The following is an 18,427-nucleotide window of genomic DNA, read 5'->3' as shown; positions in this document are numbered from 1 at the left end:
CACTCTTGTTTTAAATACTGATTTCACTTTTAACCGACCCGGATCCGATGTCCAGGTCTGGATTTTTTGTAGGTCCCGACTCCAGTCACTTTTCACCCGCTACCGAACAGTCAACTGTCAACCATTTCTTCATCAGGATTCAGAACAAAACCCATGAGGGGATACTCTGGTTTTGGATGCATTAATGATGTCACAAAAAACTATTGGGAGGTTTTTTTATTCAGTAAAACAATATGCAAATTTCGAGGATGCTGCAGAGAAACAAGTAAATTGAGAGAGAGATCAGAGAGATGGCAGGGAGCAGCTATTTTTACAAGGATGTTCTGCCATTTTTAGCCATGGTTACTTCTGAGTGCACCAATGTCGTCTTAAACGTCCTCTTCAAAGCAGCCACTCTGCAAGGTTTGAGTTACCAAGTCTTCACTGCTTACTCCTACGCCGTATCTACCCTTGTTCTCCTCCCCTTGGCCTTCATCTTTGGCCGGTCTGTCTCTTAACCTGATTCTCTACGCTCTGCATAATACATACAATAATTTCTCATAGAGCCAATTGGAAATACATATTAGAATATTTGTTCTTACTGGTTCTGATCTGATGCATATAGAACGACTGGGCTTCCTACGTTGGAGTGGTCCCTCCTCTATAGAATTTTCCTCCTCGGTATGCTTGGGTAAGAAAATGATTCACAGGAAGCAGTTCTAGTTTTTCTTTCTTTCTTTTGAGATTTGGGGATATGAAAAACGGGAAGAAGAGACAAAAAAGGGAATCCTTTTTCTTATGTTGGATGACCAATGTAATTAGGGCAGGTATCTATCTACGATATGTGGATACAAAGGCATAGAATACAGTTCGCCGACTCTGGCTTCAGCTGTCAGCAACCTCACACCGGCTTTTACTTTCATACTTGCTGTCATATTCAGGTTTCTCCATTCTTTCTTACTGTTGCTTGGAGTTACATTTTAGTTTGTATAGATAATATTGTTGCTTGTATTTTATGTAATAAGTCTCTTAAGTGCGGGCTTGTGGTTAGTGGAGGGGAGTTTTTAAATCATCGGTCATTTCAATGATTATTATGGAAAAAGCCTATTCCTTGCGAAAGTCATTAGGAGCGGCATATTGATAGTTTGTATGTGCAGGCATTTTTTTGCTCCCTATTAAAGTTGCTTTTGATGCACGAATTCGTTTGATTGGTTGATTGTAAAGATACATATCATAGAATGATCTTTAATTAGGCATTGTGATGGCACTGCATGATTTGTTTTGGGACGATGTGGGGCACTAAGAATTACAAAATGGACTGGTAATGAAATATGATGTAGGTAATCATACTTTTCATTCTCCTACTTCGTGTATTTCTGAGTGATTGTTCTTTTATTATGTTTTAATCTTTAACCCTTCTCATAGATGTGTAGTACTAGATGCATTATTATGGTTTGATTGTTGTTAATCATGCAAATGAGAAGGTCCATGAAGTCAGTTCTTTAGTCACTGAGTTTGCTTAATCCATTTCTTGTTGGTAACTGTCATCTGAACTTTCTATTTCCTCTCCTCTTAACCTTAAATGGGTGCTTCGAAAAGGATGGAACAGTTAGCTTTGAGAAGGGCAAGTACTCTGGTTAAAGTCGTGGGCACTGTAGTATCAATATCAGGTGCACTTGTAGTGGTTCTCTATGAGGGCCCCACACTCATATCGATCTCATCTCAATCACCATCCCTTTCACTTCGATTTAGTCTGGGCTCATCACAAACGAATTGGGTGATAGGTGGGCTTTTAATTGCTCTTGAGTACCTTCTTGTTTCAATCTGGTACATTGTTCAGGTACTTTCCACCGTCTTGAGTATTGTACTACTCTTCTACAATTCAAAGAAGCTAGATTCAGATTTTGCAGCGTTTTTTACAGACTCAAGTTATGAAAATGTATCCATCGGAGATAATTGTGGTCTTCTTATACAACTTGTGTGGGACAATTATATCTGCACCAGTATCTTTAATGGCAGAAGCAAACATGAGCGATTGGAGACTAAAACCTGATATAGCACTGGTTGCCATTGTATACTCGGTAAGAAACTAATGGACTACCATGGCAAAGCAGCCTTTTGGTAATGTCTGACCTGAGGAATTCTCTGTGAGCAGGGATTTTCTTTAACCTTCGCAACTGTTGTTCACTCCTGGGGACTTCGCTTGAAGGGGCCTGTGTATATATCAATCTTCAAGCCGTTGTCGATTGCTATTGCAGCTGCTATGGGTGTAATATTCCTTGGAGATGCTCTCTATCTTGGGAGGTACAGAATCCTCTCTCTCATTACTTTTTTTCTTATCAATTTTTGGGAGTTGAGCATTTAAATCAGTTCAAAGCAGCAACTGCAATTTGCTTTTAGTAGCTTGTGTATATCTCTTCACAGTTCAGTTGTTTTTTCTAAATCTTAATGCTGTTGCAGTGTTGTTGGAGCAGTAATAATATCAATTGGGTTTTATGCTGTTTTATGGGGAAAAGCAGGAGAAGAAGAAGAAGAAATGTGTGAGGATTGTGGCTTTGGTAGCTTGGGACCCTCATGGAATGGAAAGACCCCTTTGCTGCAAAGATACAAGGTTGAAGGCATGTAATGGATGTATACAGATGAATGCTTGCTGGTTAAAGATTGTTCAGCGCCTACTCGCAATCTAATACCTCAAAGGTATTTCAAGTTCAGAGCAAGGCAAAAGTCCCAAGGCCAGGCATTTATTGGTAGATAGCTATATGGTCAATGCTTGCAACCATTTGATCATTCTTCCTTTTCTCCAGAAATTATAGAATTAAATAGTATGTAACTTAGGACAATAACCAATTAATCATGCGTTGAGCCAGTCTTTTAATCTATAGTTAGTGGCCAACCAAGACAAAAGATGGCCTGAATTTCTGTGTCATAATCTCTTGCTGATCTAACTTGAAGACTAGTTATTGCTGGGGTCCCAGTTACCCCTGAATGATTTTTAGATCGTGCAGATTAGTCACACTGCTGCATGAAACAAAACTTGTATTTATCGTACTTAAGACACAGCACAAATGGTTCTGAGAATGATATTTACAGTTGTGAAATATATAAGTATTGTGCAATCTCTTTGAAAAAAATGAGTAAATTCGGGATTTATTAAAAAAAATAGTAATAATTTTTTAATAGAGGATTTACTATTTTTCAAAATAATTACACAGCGCTTGTGTACTCTATGAGTGTAGGTACATTATTAAATGGTTTTTGACAATCATGTTTGTGGCCAATGATTTAGGTATTGTGTATCCAATCGCACTTATTGGATAGTGGCCTTTTTTTTATATCAATAATTAAAGCTTTTGGAACAATATATCAGTAAGGAGCATGCTATAGCCACCGCTCCCGGCCACCGTTGGAAGCTACCATTAGTTATAGGATTTTATTTTATTTATTTTGGTTTTTCATATATGTATTTTTCAATACTTTTAAATATTTTTAAAAGAATAAAAAAATCATAATATTATTAAGAAATATTTTTTTAATTATCAAATAAAAAATTAAAAAATCAAAGCGATAGAGTGAAGCGGTAGAATAGAGCGGAAAGAATAGGATGATGCGTTATAGCATAATGATAAAGTGAGTTTGACAAGATATACGATGTCACTTGTTTTGTTTGGCAGCCACCGTTTTCAATCCACTCTTTGAAAAGCGATGACAGGTAGACGGAGAGAGGGGGAGAGAGAGAGAGAGAGAGAGAGAGAGAGAGAGAGGAATTGAACAGAGCAATGCTAAATTTTTACGGCTCCTTTGCCTCTAGAAAGTCTCGACCAAGAGACCTCAGAAAATATGGAATTTTACAACTTGATGCCATATGTAAGATATTTTTTACAGTAAAAAATAAATTTAAATTTGATATACAACGTCTAATAATCTCTTTATGAATTAAACATTTTTTTATTATTTTAAGTGATTTAAAATATTAAATTTAAAAAATATCTTAGAAAATTAAGTTTATAAACTTTACTTTATAATAAAAAAAGATATTTTAATATTTTGGATCAAACTACGTATGTTTGTAATTTTTTTTAGAGTTTTACTACATATAGTTACTTTTACATGTTCTTTGTACACTCTATTAATATAATTAGTAAAAATAATTATTTTATATTAAAAAAATAAAGCAGCCAATTACTTTAACGAAGTGCACAAATAATATACAAAAATGACGGTATATAAAAATTTTGCACAAAATTCTCATTTGGTAGTTACCTGGAAGCAACAAAAACCGTTGCTTAGTGATGTACACATACTATCTAGTTTTCCCTGCTCTTGATTGACTTTATGACTTTGATAATCTCACACGAAAGAAAGTTGACAGGTTAATATATAATTGGGGAGATCCTTTTCACACTTCCATTTGCCCAAAAACAATTAAAAAAAACGTCTTAAACAACCAATTAATGTAAATCATTATTGGCAGCGATAATAAAGTAGCAATACCCTCCTTTTTGTCAAGTACCAAACAAGCAATCCCCTCTCGTTGTCAAGAGAAGAGCGACCAACGATAGTTCCGCCCCCACTCTTGCATTTATCCAAGTTCTTAGCACTAACAACTTACCCTGTTTGTCTTTCCGAGCCTGTGTTCTAGTGGAGAGAGAGAGAGATGGTTGGGGGCATTGCTACAAGGATGCGCTGCCATTCACGGCCATGGTGACCATGGAGTGCACCAACGTGGGCCTAAACACACTCTTCAAGGCAGCCACGTTGAAAGGGATGAGCTACCATGTCTTTGTTGTTTATGCTTATGCTATTGCTGCTATTGTCCTCCTTCCTGCACCCTTTGTCTCCCGAAGGTCTCTCTCTCTCTCTCTCTCTCTCTCTACCATTAATATCAAAAAGGTGAATTGGACATGGGCTAATTGTTTCTGTGTTCCTGTTCGTATGTCTCTGCAGATCAAGAGTGCTTCCTCCACTTAATTTTTCCATAATGTCGAAAATTGGCTTTCTTGGACTCATTGGGTACAGTAATTTTACACATGCAGCTATGATCTACAAAACAAACCCATAATTTTTGTTGGATCAGTTGAGCTTGTTTTTGTTTTTGTTTATATCAGTGTAAAAACCCAATAATTTTTCTTATTCCGATTTCTATTCTAGTTCTATTTTTCCATTTGAATTGTTGTTGGGTTGGGTGCAGGAGTTCATCTCAGATTATGGGTTATACAGGCATCAATTTCAGCTCTCCAACACTTGCTTCAGCCATCAGCAACCTGGTGCCAGCTTTCACCTTCATACTTGCCATACTTTTCAGGTTCTTCCCCACTATTTCAATGTAGTTACCAAAAATACCCTCACGCGTTAGAACTTAGAAGAGCAAATGGATATCCAGAAAAAAATATCATCAAGATCCTGTTTGCCTTCTGATAACGTTGAAGAGAGATGCTTTTTGAATCATGACAGTGAGCAAGGGTTGATGCTCTGTTCTGCCTAGTTACCTTTTAGGGTTGCCCCGAGAAAATGACCCCTTGACCGCTTTGGACGCAAGTATTGAACTATCGATGAGCAGTCATATCAGTTAAAGTGTTGAGTCAAAGTGAACCACTAGCAAGTTTTATTATTCCTTCTTTTTCTTTTTTGGCTATGTAAGCTGCTTTTATCATTATTTCCTACATCTCTTTCTTTTTTGCTTTTTATTAAAAGGATGGAAAAGATAGCTCTGAGAAGCACAAGCAGTTTGGCTAAAATCTTGGGCACCATAGTATCAGTATCAGGAGCATTTGTAGTGACTCTCTTCAAAGGTCCTCCGATCGTCATTGCTCAGCCATCATCCCTTTCACTATCTCAACCTTTAAGCGCAGAAAATTCAAATTGGGTAATTGGTGGCATCCTACTTACAGCTGAATACATTTTGGTTCCACTATGGTACATTGTTCAGGTGAATTTCTTGTTCAGTTTATTTGTTTTTTAAACCCAATTTCAAAACATGTTTCAATGTCTACCTCAAATGAGATTTGCAGATAGTGTAGAAATCAATCTGAAGCTTATACCATGTTTTCTTACAGGCACAAATTATGAAGGAGTACCCGAACGAACTAACTGTGATATTCTTTTACAATTTATGTGTGAGCATCGTAGCTGCAGTTGTAGCTATAATTGCAGAAAAAGATTCAAATGCTTGGAGATTGGAGTCAAATATAGCATTGGTCTCCGTTGTGTGCTCGGTAAGAAGCTAACACAAGACTGTTGATAGAGTACTGTAATTAGCAAAACAAAACAGCCTAATCACCTTTCTCTTGTGGTCTAGGGACTCTTTGGGTCATTTTTGAACAATGCAGTTCATGCATGGGCGTTGCGCGTGAAGGGGCCTCTCTATGTAGCAACGTTCAAGCCCCTGTCCATTGCCATTGCTGTTGCCATGGGTGTTATGTTCCTCGGTGATACTCTCCATCTTGGCAGGTATGAAAACAGATGAGACTTTCTCCTTATTTTAGTTCTGATTAGCCCTCAAATTCCAAAACGTCAAAAGCAACAAAGCTAACGTAATGCTCGAAGAAGCTACTCTCGTTTCTGTCCTTCATTTCCTTGCATGGTTTTTGTTTGCTGTCATATTTTTAGCTTTAGTGCCAAAAACTTCTGCTTTCTGCTTCCACTAACAAAAAGCTAAGGCAATATCTAGAACAAGTTGTAACGCACACAAGGCCACTAGGACTTGTTTGAATACTGAGGTGAGATAAAACCTCATCTCATCTCATCTCAACTAATAATTTTATTTCTATTCGCAAACCATCTCAACACATCTCATCTCACTATCCAAACGGGCCCTAAAACAAAGGGTCCCACATCTCTTCCAGCAATCTTCATCTTTGGAAAATTTAGAACTTCAATAATTTTTTTTTTCAAAAAAATGCTCTAGTTTGTTAACTGTTGTTATTTGATTGATTTTGCAACTTTTTCTGCATTTTACAGTCTTTTAGGAGCAACAATTATATCCATCGGCTTCTACACTGTAATATGGGGAAAAGCAAAAGAAGACATCGGAGAAGACTATGTTGTCGAGAGCCTGGAATCACCATCTACCACCCAAAAAGCCCCTCTATTGCAGAGCTATAAAACTGAAAGAGAGGGAGAGAAAATGTAAGGCATTGCATAAAAAAGCATGCTACAAATTGTGCAGCACGTAGTTTGCATTAGGGAATCGTAATGAATTTGCTAGCGGTCGCTGATCACAGCACATCATATATTACATTACGAATGAAAATGCAGGGGATCAAAACGTGATTGCCTTCTTCCCTCTGCTTGGCCCTCCCGGACCCTTCCATCCCTGCTCCAAGGTAAACCCGCAGACAGGGGAGAGATCACTTTCTATCAGCCTAGTTTCCAGTCTCATTCAAACTCCCAACAGGGAGCAGTACCGCACACACCTGCATCTATCAAATACGTTCCTATTCCTTTCACCACCAGCAAAGTTAGCGTGAAAACATCCTGCTTGATATGAGACGTCGGCAGTCTTTACATCTAACTCCAACGTAAATAATTCGGTTGGTATAAATGGAGAAGCCCAGGTTTTGCAAGGTAGATGGTTTGATTGGCATAAATGGAGGAGGCGCCCAAAGTTTTCTACGTTACTTGCGTCGTACCAGGGAAACAGGCACATTTGCATCTGGGGCTATGATACAGGTGATAAGACAAAACAGCAGGATTCATTTACCAGGAGGCGGACAAGCAAACTGAATTTCATTCCCCCGTCAACAAAACGCCATATGAAGACCTTGCGAACAGTACTTGTCAATCAAAATCTGTCGCATTCTAGTATGAATTGATGGGGTTCGAAACCAACAAAATATAAAAAGCTGCGAATCAAGAGATGTTTCTGGATCTGGGGAAACCTTCATCTCCATACTTTCTTCTACTCGTAAAAACAAAACGTCTGAAGCCCATTAATTCAGATCCAAACGTTAAAGCAAGTAATGCAAACCCCACGGCCATGGCACAGTTCTGCGGGGCCAAAGCATAAGATGAACTACAAGGACAGCTACTTGAGTAGCATCTTCTGCATCTTGTTCTACCCTTCCCCTTATAACGATGCAATCTTCTGTACCTTCCCCACAATCTTCCCTCAAGTTTTGAGGTCGTCAGACATTGCAGAAGGTATACAATGTGTGGTCAAAATATCTAAGGTGGTTGATTTAGCAGTCTTTGTGCGTAGGACTACTAACTGCACAAAGTTTAAAACTTGTCAAAGTTAAGAGAATACACAAGCGGGCATGGAGGGGGTGGAGGGGGGACACAGAACCTGTTGGTACTCTAGCTCAAACTTCATATATTCATCGTCACAACTCTCTACCATGCTGGCCAAGCTCTTAAGATTCTTTACAGGTTTACCATTGAAAGCAAGAACCTAGAAATACAAAAGATGAAAACATGTTAAGAAGTGCACTCAAAAGTTATTTCAGCAAGTTTAGAACACAATGTGTGCTTTGCCCGTATTTCCAGACCTGAGTATTAACAATATTCTCATATCCAATATTAATGTCAGCCGCGAGGACCTAGGACAAATTTTGAGAAAAAAAGCGATGAGTTTCTTGCATTACATATGGTGAAATCGAATGAAATGAAATGGGAAAGATGATGGGAGAGACAACAAGAGTAACCTGAGAAACAACAACAAGCTGTTCATCTACCGATTCTGCCATTGCATGTAGATGCTTGTCCAACAGTTTGACTGGAGTATAAAATTCATAACCCTTTCCATACTGGAGATGGTGAAAAAAACCCAGGCGTTTAGAAGTAACAGAGAAATCACTCTTATAGACCCAAGCATAAAGTTTACTTCTCTTAGGATCCCATTTGCTGTAGAAAATCATCACTAGGTTCACACCCTTAAATATTGTATTCCTGATTACTATATGTCCCTTCATAGTTTTTCCCTCTTTATAAGTAAATATGATGACATTCTATATGTACAAATGACTCCACAATCAGAGCATACATGATGGGCACAACATACAAAAAATAATAAAGAGAAAATAAGCCTCAGCTTTGTGTAGCGTTGATTTGCCACCAAATCATACAAATAAAACCTCAAGGTTTGAGTATCCACAGTTCACTTGTTATCTATGCAGACAATAAATGGGAAGGGCAAAGAGTGGATGTTGGGCTAAGAAACACCGACTGATTGAAATAAAGTCAGGATCATAACAAGGACAACAATGATGGTGAATGCATTTTGACCATTTATATAGTTGGAACAGCAATGACCCAAGTACATAGAGTTCTAAAAAAGAAAACTTTTAGCTCCGCCATATATCTCTCCTTATCTTCAAACGTCCTTTCATTTCGCTCATACCACAAGCACCACATAATGCAAGTAGGAATCATCTTCCAAATCATTTTGATCTGATGTACACGTCAGATAGAGGTCCAACATGCCAATATATCCACCACGGATTCTGGCATAACCCATGCTAATCCATCCTTTTAAATACCTCATTCCAGAGAGTCTTGGCTACCTCACAATGCAAAAGTAGATGGTTCACCAACTCACCCCCTCCTTTACACATACAACACCAATCTGCAATGATTATCCTCATCTTTCTCAGATTATCTGTAGTAAGGATCTTGCCTAATAACGTTGTCCACACAAAGAAAGAAGCTTTGGGAGGAGCCTTGTTTCGCCAGAGCCTTTTCTATGGAAACTGTATCTCCGGCCCTTGTGTAAGGACCTTATAAAAGGAACGAACAGTGAAAACCCCTCTCCCTATAGGAATCTACCACAAATCATCTTCATGCTGGATATTTGGACTACAAGAGTACAGGAGATTGTAAAAATCTGCTAAAATCTCCATCTCCCAATCCTGTGTTGCCCTGTTGAAATTAATATTCCAGTGAAAACCCCCTCCAGCGATTCCCATAACCTCCGCCACTGTAGCATCTTTAGCTCTTGCTATCAAGAAAAGTATAGGAAACAAATCTTGGAGAGCACTGTCACCGCACCAAGCATCCTTCCAAAATCTGATCCTGGCACCTGTACCCAACTGAAACTTAGTGTACCGCTGAAAGACCTCCCACCCTTTTCTAATATGCTTCCATAGCCCCCTTCCATGGGCCCCTCTAACTTCTCTAGCACACCAACCCTCCCTTACACCACCATATTTATTATTGATCACATTTTTCCATAGGGCTTCAAGTTCCTTGATGTATCGCCAGAGCCATTTGCCAAGTAACGTTCGATTAAACAACCATAAGTTTCTAATACCCAAACTGCCACTAGAGATAGGACGGCACACCTTCTCCCATTTGACAAGATGAAATTTAAACTCATATCCTAATCCGCCCCACAGAAAGTCTCTTTGTAGCTTCTCAAGACGACCCGCCACACCTGCTGGTATAGGGAATAAGGATAAGAAATAAGTGGGTAGATTAGAAAGTGTACTTTTAATCAAAGTAATCCGACCCCCTTTCGACAAGTACATTCTCTTCCATCCTGCCAGTCTCCTCTCCATTTTTTCAATCACTATATCCCAGATCGGGTGTGCCCTCGAAGCTATACCCAATGGTAGTCCCAAATAAGTCATAGGAATAGACGCTATCTTGCATCCTAACATGTCAGCCAACTCCCTAATATTCTGAACCTCTCCAATCGGCACCAACTCAAATTTATCATAATTCACTTTTAGACCAAATACTGCTTCAAAACAAAGCAAACATGCATTCACAGCCCGCATCTGGTCTCGATCAACTTTGCACATAATAAGCGTATCATCCGCGAACAACAAATGAGAGATAGTGGTGCTACCCCTGCTCGAAGAGCCAACTTGGAAACCACTAATGAACCCATTATCCAACAACGCCGAGATCATTCTGCTTAGTACCTCCATAACAATAACAAAAAGTAGGGGAGATAGCGGATCTCCTTGTCTCAAACCACAAGAACTCTGAAAGAAACCCTCTGGGCAGCCATTGATCAATACAGAGAAACATACCGTAGATATACACCAACTAATCCAAGACCTCATCCACCTTTCACCAAAACCACACCTACGCAGTAAATATAAAAGGAAATCCCAATTAACGTGGTCATAAGCCTTTTCCATATCCAACTTACACATAATTCATGGGCTGTTAGCCTTCAATCTACTATCCAAGCATTCATTGGCAATTAGAACCGCATCCAGGATCTCTCTACCCTTCACAAAAGCATTTTGAGACTTAGACACAATCTTACCTAACACCTCCCTTAAGTGATTAGCAAGCACTTTTGAGATAATCTTGTAGACTCCATTCACTAAGCTAATAGGTCAGAAATATGTGATCTCAATAGCCCCGGCCTTTTTAGGTATTAAGTAGGGGTGTAACCGGTCCGATCCGGTCCGGTCCGATTTTAGACAAAAACTAGGACCGAACCGGTATGTATCGGTTTTGTATTTTCCAAAACCGATTACGCACCGATTACCTTCCTAAACCAGTACTTCCGGTTTTACCGGTTTTTTCATTTTTTTAAAATGTAAGTTTCACAATTTGTCATTAAAAATTTGTTTAAAAAAAAAACTAATTTAAAAAAATATGTTTTATACTTTTATTAATATATTAGACTATATAATAGTATTAATATTAGACTATTGGTATAAATAAGTTATATATTAGTATTAGTTATAAACTTTTAGTAAAAACTTGTAGTATTAATTATAAGTATAACTATAGTCATTAGTCTATATTAGACTATTAGTATTAGTTATAAACTTTTAGTGATTTAGTATTAACATTTTATGTAATAATTTATAAATTATAATAAGAAATTATTTCATATATGAATTATATAATTATATATAAAAATTTCACATAAAAATTTATAATTATACATAATATATAAAACTTATATATATTAATATATATATATAATATTTTGTATAAAACTTATATATACAATAATACAAATATTATTTTTTATATATATTTTTTATCAACCGGTCCGGTCTGAAAAATCCTAAAACCGGAACCGGACCGGAACCGGCCGGTTTTCACATTCTAAAAACTGGTTCCGGACCGAACCGGTTCAAAACCGGTAGAATCGGTTTTCCGGTTTGGATTTACACCCCTAGTATTAAGGCAAGGAAAGTGGAGTTAAGAATTTTCTCAAATTTTCCAAACGAGAACAACTCCTGAAACACCTTCAAAAGATCTTCTCTAATCACCTCCCAGCATTCTTGAAAAAAGTCCATAGAAAAACCATCAGGTCCGGGAGCCTTGTCTTTTACCATTTTCCTTACTACATCAAATACCTCCTCCTCCTCGAACGCCCTTTCCATCCTGGCAACATCCCCCGGTTCAATAAAATTAAACACCAACCATCAAGAGTAGGCCTCCACTCCACCTACTCAGTAAGGATTTTCTCAAAGAAATCAACCACATGATCTTTGATGGCCACTTGTTCTCTACACTCCACCCCCTCAATTTTCAACACCTCAATGTGATTGTTTCTTCTATGAGAGTTTGCAATACTATGGAAAAACCTCATGCTCTGATCCTCTTCCTTTAACCATAATGCTATTGACTTCTAGCGCCAAGACATTTCCTCTTGCAAGATTATCCTTTCAAGATCAGAGACCAACAAAGTTTTCTGAGCTTGCTCTTCCTCAGTAAGTGGTCTCCCCCCTTGTAGTCTTTCTAACACCTGTATTTCCATCCACTTGGTATTTTTGTTTTCCTCAACATTGCCAAAAGATTGTATATTCCATTCTTTTAGATCTCTTTTTAAAACTTTCAGTTTATTTGCAAAAATAAAGCTGGGAGTACCCTCGAACTGATATGACATCCACCATTGTTTGACCCTCTCCACAAAACCTTCTGATTTCAACCACATATTCTCGAACTTGAAATATCTTCTACCACTCTGAATACCTCTACAATCAAGTAGGATATGCCAATGATCCGATGCTAAACGAGCCAACCGCTTTTGCCAAACGTTCAAAAAATGGCTTTCCCACTCTAGTGAAATTAGGAAACAATCCAAATGAGTCCATGTATGATTGTTAGACCAAGTGGCAGGGCCCCTGCTAGTGGTAGGTCTATCAAGTTCATGTCAGAGATACACTCTGAAAACTACAAGTTTGTTGGCCTCCTGACGTATACGAAGGAGTGCGGTTCGTTCGATAAATTCCTACCTCTCTATCTATCTCTGAGATGTTTGGATTTTTCAAAACTCCATGGACATGTAGAAGAGAAATTCTATACCCACTCGGACCAAGACATAACTTTTACTTGTTCAAATAACAAGTAAGGTGAAGCAGGGTCAGGAACAACGAATCTCTTTATGATAAACAGATTCATTTTGCAAGTTCGTTATTACAGGTAGTTCCTACAAAGGATCGGACTAATGACGTATACAATACTTGAATTCTCAATGTAGATGTTACATAGTTGGTTCTTATCCTTCAGAGACTACGAGTGTAATAAGAGCATCCGTCGACAAAAGAATCACCCTAAGATGATCATCTCATGGCTATTGAGAACGAATCAAATCAGATGGTTCTATTTCATAATCTTTTTTACCTTGGTTCTGTAGGAGCAAGTCAGAAAGATTGAGAAAAATAGGTAATTCACAACTACTGATAAATGATTCCTCGAAAAGTTAAGGATTAGCAATCCTTTTTAGAAATTGAATGGATTCGATCTTATCTTATACATATGCGAGGAAGGTAATAAAAAAAGGAAAGAAGACGAGTTCTTCTTTCGTTTATAACTTAGGAGCCGTGCAAGATGAAAGCCTCATGAACGGTTTTGAATGAGAGAAAAAAGTGAGGAATCCTCTTTTCGACTCTGACTCTCCCACTCCAGTTGTTGCTTTTCTTTTTGTTACTTCGAAAGTAGCTACTTCAGCTTCAGCCACTTGAATTTTCGATATTTCTTTTTATTTCTCATCAAACGAATGGCATCTTCTTCTAGAAATCCTAGCTATTCTTAGCATGATATTTGGGAATCTCATTGCTATTACTCAAACAAGCATGAAACGTATGCTTGCGTATTCGTCCATAGGTCAAATCAGATATGTAATTATTGGAGACCCATTACCATTCTCTCCTTCCGGAATGCATAGGACATTCCTCCTCCCCCCTGATTGTACTTAGAAACTTCGAGATACCTCCCTCTAGTATTTGGGAAACGTTGTGTAGTGAGATTGCAGTAACCTTCTCTAGTTGCCGAATACACCTTCTTCCCAAGCTACTGAGTTGAAGATGAACCCAGTAACACTGCATGTTCCGACTTCCAGCTTCTCTCAGTGACTCACAATAATCCACCACTCATTTTTGACAGAATAAAACACTTTGATTCAATCACCACCTCTCTGGGACAACCCATCTTGATCACCATAATACTTAAGAAGCAGTTAACACATCAAACATTAACGAGGAAAAACTTTCAGGAAGCAACGAGAAAAAGAAAATATGCACGTGTACGGAGAGAGAAATTTAGGAGGTGTAGCAATCTTACACTCCAAAATATTAGCCAAATCTTTTGTTCAAACTTATAAATTGCAGAATCTAATCTCATTCAAAAACCTATCAGCTCATTCTTTTCAGTCAAATTAATCAATGGATATGAGTTATATAGTCACATCAAGCTGGAAATATTGGAATAAACAAAATAAAAGGTCACACAGGTGCATGCATATAAAAACCCAAGAAATTGATTTCATCCAGTTCTTTAAAAATACAGCAAAATTAATGAAGAAAACAGAATCAGAATCAGAGGAAAATAGGAGGGGCGTTTCAGACTTAGATACACACCTCAGAATGAAGATAGGGTATGGATACCATGGTAAAAACAAATCCAGCAATAATGAAATAAGAGGGCGGCCTGCCCTTGATGTGTGCTGGGATGAGCTGCTTGTGAGCTGCAAGTCTTATGTTGAACTCAAGTACCTCTGAATCACGAAGAACTTTTACCAAAGCATAATCTCCCATGTATTTTTGAGATACAAGATAACTGAAACCAATGCGCTCTCTATGCCGGAATGGAACTAAAAAGGAATAAGAAAAGCAATCCTTAATAGGCATTCTCACCAGACAATATGAAATTTAAAAGTAAAACTTAAACTAACCATTAGAAAATCTAGATTTGCTAAAACAATTGCCAAAAACTAAAGAACATGATCTATCCTTGGTAAGGTGGAATAAAGATATAGGACGAGAAAAACAGTACACTAATAGTTATCAACACAGGAGTGGCCATGTAACTTCCAAATCACAACTTATACAACAGAGCACGAGGTGCAGAGCCTAAGTACTTCAGACAAGCTTTGAATGTTGCTATCATTTGCATTGTTGGTCTCACATATCAACCCAATGAACCTTTTCTCAGCTATTCTCTGATCTTCTGGGGAGCATTTAATTAATTAGAAGACATGGTAGTAATTGAGTCAAATGTTGTATTCACACGACCATCATTTCAATCAGCTACTATATTTTAGCCGCTGCTAAAGCTAACTTCCTGCCTATGTTCGATTTCTAGCATTCCTCTCTTACTCTTGTATGAACCCAAACTAGAGATATTTTAAAAATCACTTTCGATAGTTGCCCAACCATCAACTGCCAGCTAATCACACATACTTTCAACTTCACCCATTATTTGGTGAACATATCTCCAATTGACAGGAAATTGAGATATGGCAAGCATCCAAAACTCTTATAGGTGTCACACTTTTGACAGCCACATGACAGTGTATCCAAATGAACATAAAATAAACCTTCAATGCATTAGAAAACTTTGAAAAAAAAATTCATCAACTTCTATCGTATTTCTACCAAAGGTTATCATTGGCAAGTTTATCATTCCTCATAGTATATATTTCTTGAGACCCCAACAATGCATAAGGGTAGAATCAAGCAAGCATGAAAAAATATAGAACACAATGGTACAATGAATTCTGATCTTAAATTATCATTTCTTTTCTAGGGGAAGGGTGGGATTTACCTGTTCCATCATTAGCAATATTAATCCCATCAAAACTCAAGATAACATCAGATGGCTTCAAAACCTGAGATTCAGGAGCCATGGGTTCAATTCTTCTTATACGGACACCCTTCTGATCAGGTCTCATCCCCATTGCCATGCGTAGATCAGGATTTTCTATCTTCTGCCACTCAACTCCAAGTATTGGGAACCCTAACATATTGAAATTCCAAAAATTTAAAATTATGGAAACCAATTCAATAATTCGACACACAGAAAATAACCTCAAAGTTCAGCATTGTCCACATTTGACAGCTGTTGATCAAATTTCATAGATGCGGCAATATACAAATGGTAACCTTTTTGTCGCAATAGACAAAAATTTATTATTAACTATATTATTTAAGGGTTTCTTTTTAGTAGAAGGGGTAGAACTGCACCTTGAGGTACCTGTATATGCCCCATTTTTCTCATAATCTTTAATGAAGTGCATAATAACTAGTGTTGGTATGACATAACCGATGTTCTCCACATCTTTATGTTTTAGAGATTGAAATGCAATGCCCACGCACTTTCCTCTATTGTTAAAGGCAGGCCCACTAGAATTTCCAGAGTTTATTGCAACATCTATCTGGGAAAAAAGCATGTCATAGACAAGGGGCAGTGAAGGAATGTCAATTAAAAGGAGGCATATATCGTGTAAAGAAAGAAGTCTAAAAGAAGGCAAAATATAAAGTACTATAGCCTGCAACCCGAGAAGTTCTGTTCACCTGTGAACATAAGAGAGTATCTCCATACGTGACATAACACCACTTGTCACAGAGATCATGTCACCCCCAATCGGATAGCCGACAATAGTTACGACATCTTGGAGTGCATGCAAATCTCCAAACTCCACAGGTGAAACTCCTTCCTAGAACTCCTCATCACTCACAGTCAACATCGCTGAAGCATAAAAAGGGGGGGGGGGGGGGGGGGGGGGGGGGGGGGGGGGGAAGAGCGCCCTTTCAATTAAATTATGCATGAATTCAAACTAATATATTTAGATGAGTTACCAATACTTCATTTTTTCTACAAGTGAATCACCAATACTCTATAAATATTTCTTCTAAAATCTTAGTCATCAATCATATTTCTAAACACTTGTTTAATTAAACCAAAAACAAAGATCGCATAAGTATAGCATTAGCATAACTTCATGAACCATTAACAGTTTTAGTCACCAATATTATCGCTCAGCATCAATTCAACAAAACTTACAAAAACTTTACGGACGCGACCTGTGGCTGCATGAACCATTAATATTTGATTTCCACTCTCTATCGAGGCACACCCACGACTTTAATATGTTCATTTCAACCAAAACAGAAAAGTGCAAATTAGGATTTACTGCAGTATTTGATAGATAGATTGTAGATAGTAATCACCCTTTTTCTCCTTTCCTTGATGAATAACTGATTACATTTTCATTATTATTGTTATTATATAGAAGTGACACTTAATATCACCTAACATTTGCATATCATTGTAGCTTGGAATTCAACAAAATGCCATCAATTATCTTTTTAAAAAATGCAACTCGATCCGAAAGACACCAAACCCAGATACAAAATTAGCTCAAAACCAAGTGAAAATCCACACTTTCCCATTACCGATATCACACTCGGTCCCGATTGCCAAAACCGTTGCCAAGTACTTGGTATCTGAACCGCGCTTCTTCAACTTCACCGGGGTATGGTGCTCCACCGAATGCGCATTGGTCAAGACCCTTCTACCCCCAATGATGAAGCCACTGCTGCTCGAGCTGTATTGCCTCTTCCTCTGCCACATCAGCGAGAAATTGGGCTCCGTATGAACACAAAAAACCTTCACAACAGCATCCATGGAAGGCACCACCTTAACCACGGTCTCCCAACTCACGGGCTCCGAGACGACCGCAGTGGTAGTAATCACCGCCATCGTTGTCGTTGCAAACATTGGGTGGGCGAAGTCACCGTTTTGCTCTGTGTGTCTAGAGGCCCTGCGTTCTGGAGAAGTCGCTATGTTGGGGCGTGGGTTTTTGTTTTTCTTGACCTTGCGAGGACTGCCGCGGCCTCGCCGGGAGGGTGAGGGATCGTTAGGCTTTGCTGTGGTTTCAGTGGTGGGGACGGGGACAGAGAAGGTTGCAGAGGTGACGTCGTTAGTTGTGGCGGTAGTGTACAGGAAATCCTTGGTTTCTTCGGCGGGCGTATTGGGTTTACGACCGCGTTTTTGTTTATTTTTGCCCATTTCGGGATAGAATGCAAGTAGGGCTGCAAATGAACCGAGTCGAGTCGAATTCGAACTAGGGGTCACGAGCTCGATTAACATATATATCTGCTCGAACTCGACTTGAACTTGAAAAATATTAGAGATTTCTGATCGAGATCAGTTCGCCTAACATATATTAAGATCAAACTCGGCTCGAACTCGAATACAAAAAATAAACGAACTTATACGAGCTCGAGCTACTCAACTCTGTCTGGACTTC

General features: G+C 38.4%; 2 protein-coding genes and 1 pseudogene across 2 annotated transcripts; 2 read left to right on the top strand and 1 right to left on the bottom strand.

The window, feature by feature from the left end:
* The first annotated feature begins 245 nt into the window (after nucleotides 1–245).
* LOC121251009 (WAT1-related protein At5g40230-like) lies at nucleotides 246–2,974 on the top strand. Its single transcript, XM_041150293.1, has 7 exons — nucleotides 246–484; nucleotides 605–670; nucleotides 807–920; nucleotides 1,579–1,819; nucleotides 1,902–2,060; nucleotides 2,135–2,283; nucleotides 2,440–2,974. The coding sequence occupies exons 1-7, from the start codon at nucleotides 291–293 to the stop codon at nucleotides 2,603–2,605; spliced, it is 1,089 nt and encodes a 362-aa protein (XP_041006227.1). The 5' UTR covers nucleotides 246–290; the 3' UTR covers nucleotides 2,606–2,974.
* A 1,218-nt stretch (nucleotides 2,975–4,192) lies between these two features.
* LOC121251179 (WAT1-related protein At3g28050-like) lies at nucleotides 4,193–7,224 on the top strand. Its single transcript, XM_041150542.1, has 8 exons — nucleotides 4,193–4,198; nucleotides 4,465–4,823; nucleotides 4,924–4,989; nucleotides 5,168–5,281; nucleotides 5,671–5,905; nucleotides 6,033–6,191; nucleotides 6,275–6,426; nucleotides 6,937–7,224. The coding sequence occupies exons 1-8, from the start codon at nucleotides 4,193–4,195 to the stop codon at nucleotides 7,106–7,108; spliced, it is 1,263 nt and encodes a 420-aa protein (XP_041006476.1). The 3' UTR covers nucleotides 7,109–7,224.
* An 862-nt stretch (nucleotides 7,225–8,086) lies between these two features.
* On the bottom strand, nucleotides 8,087–18,186 carry LOC121251174 (annotated as a pseudogene).
* Nucleotides 18,187–18,427: the final 241 nt, after the last annotated feature.

This window comes from Juglans microcarpa x Juglans regia, chromosome 2D (assembly GCF_004785595.1).
Source record: "Juglans microcarpa x Juglans regia isolate MS1-56 chromosome 2D, Jm3101_v1.0, whole genome shotgun sequence".
NCBI lineage: Eukaryota > Viridiplantae > Streptophyta > Magnoliopsida > Fagales > Juglandaceae > Juglans > Juglans microcarpa x Juglans regia.
Note: the sequence above shows the minus strand (reverse complement) of the source record. Positions and strands in the feature narration are given on the sequence as shown.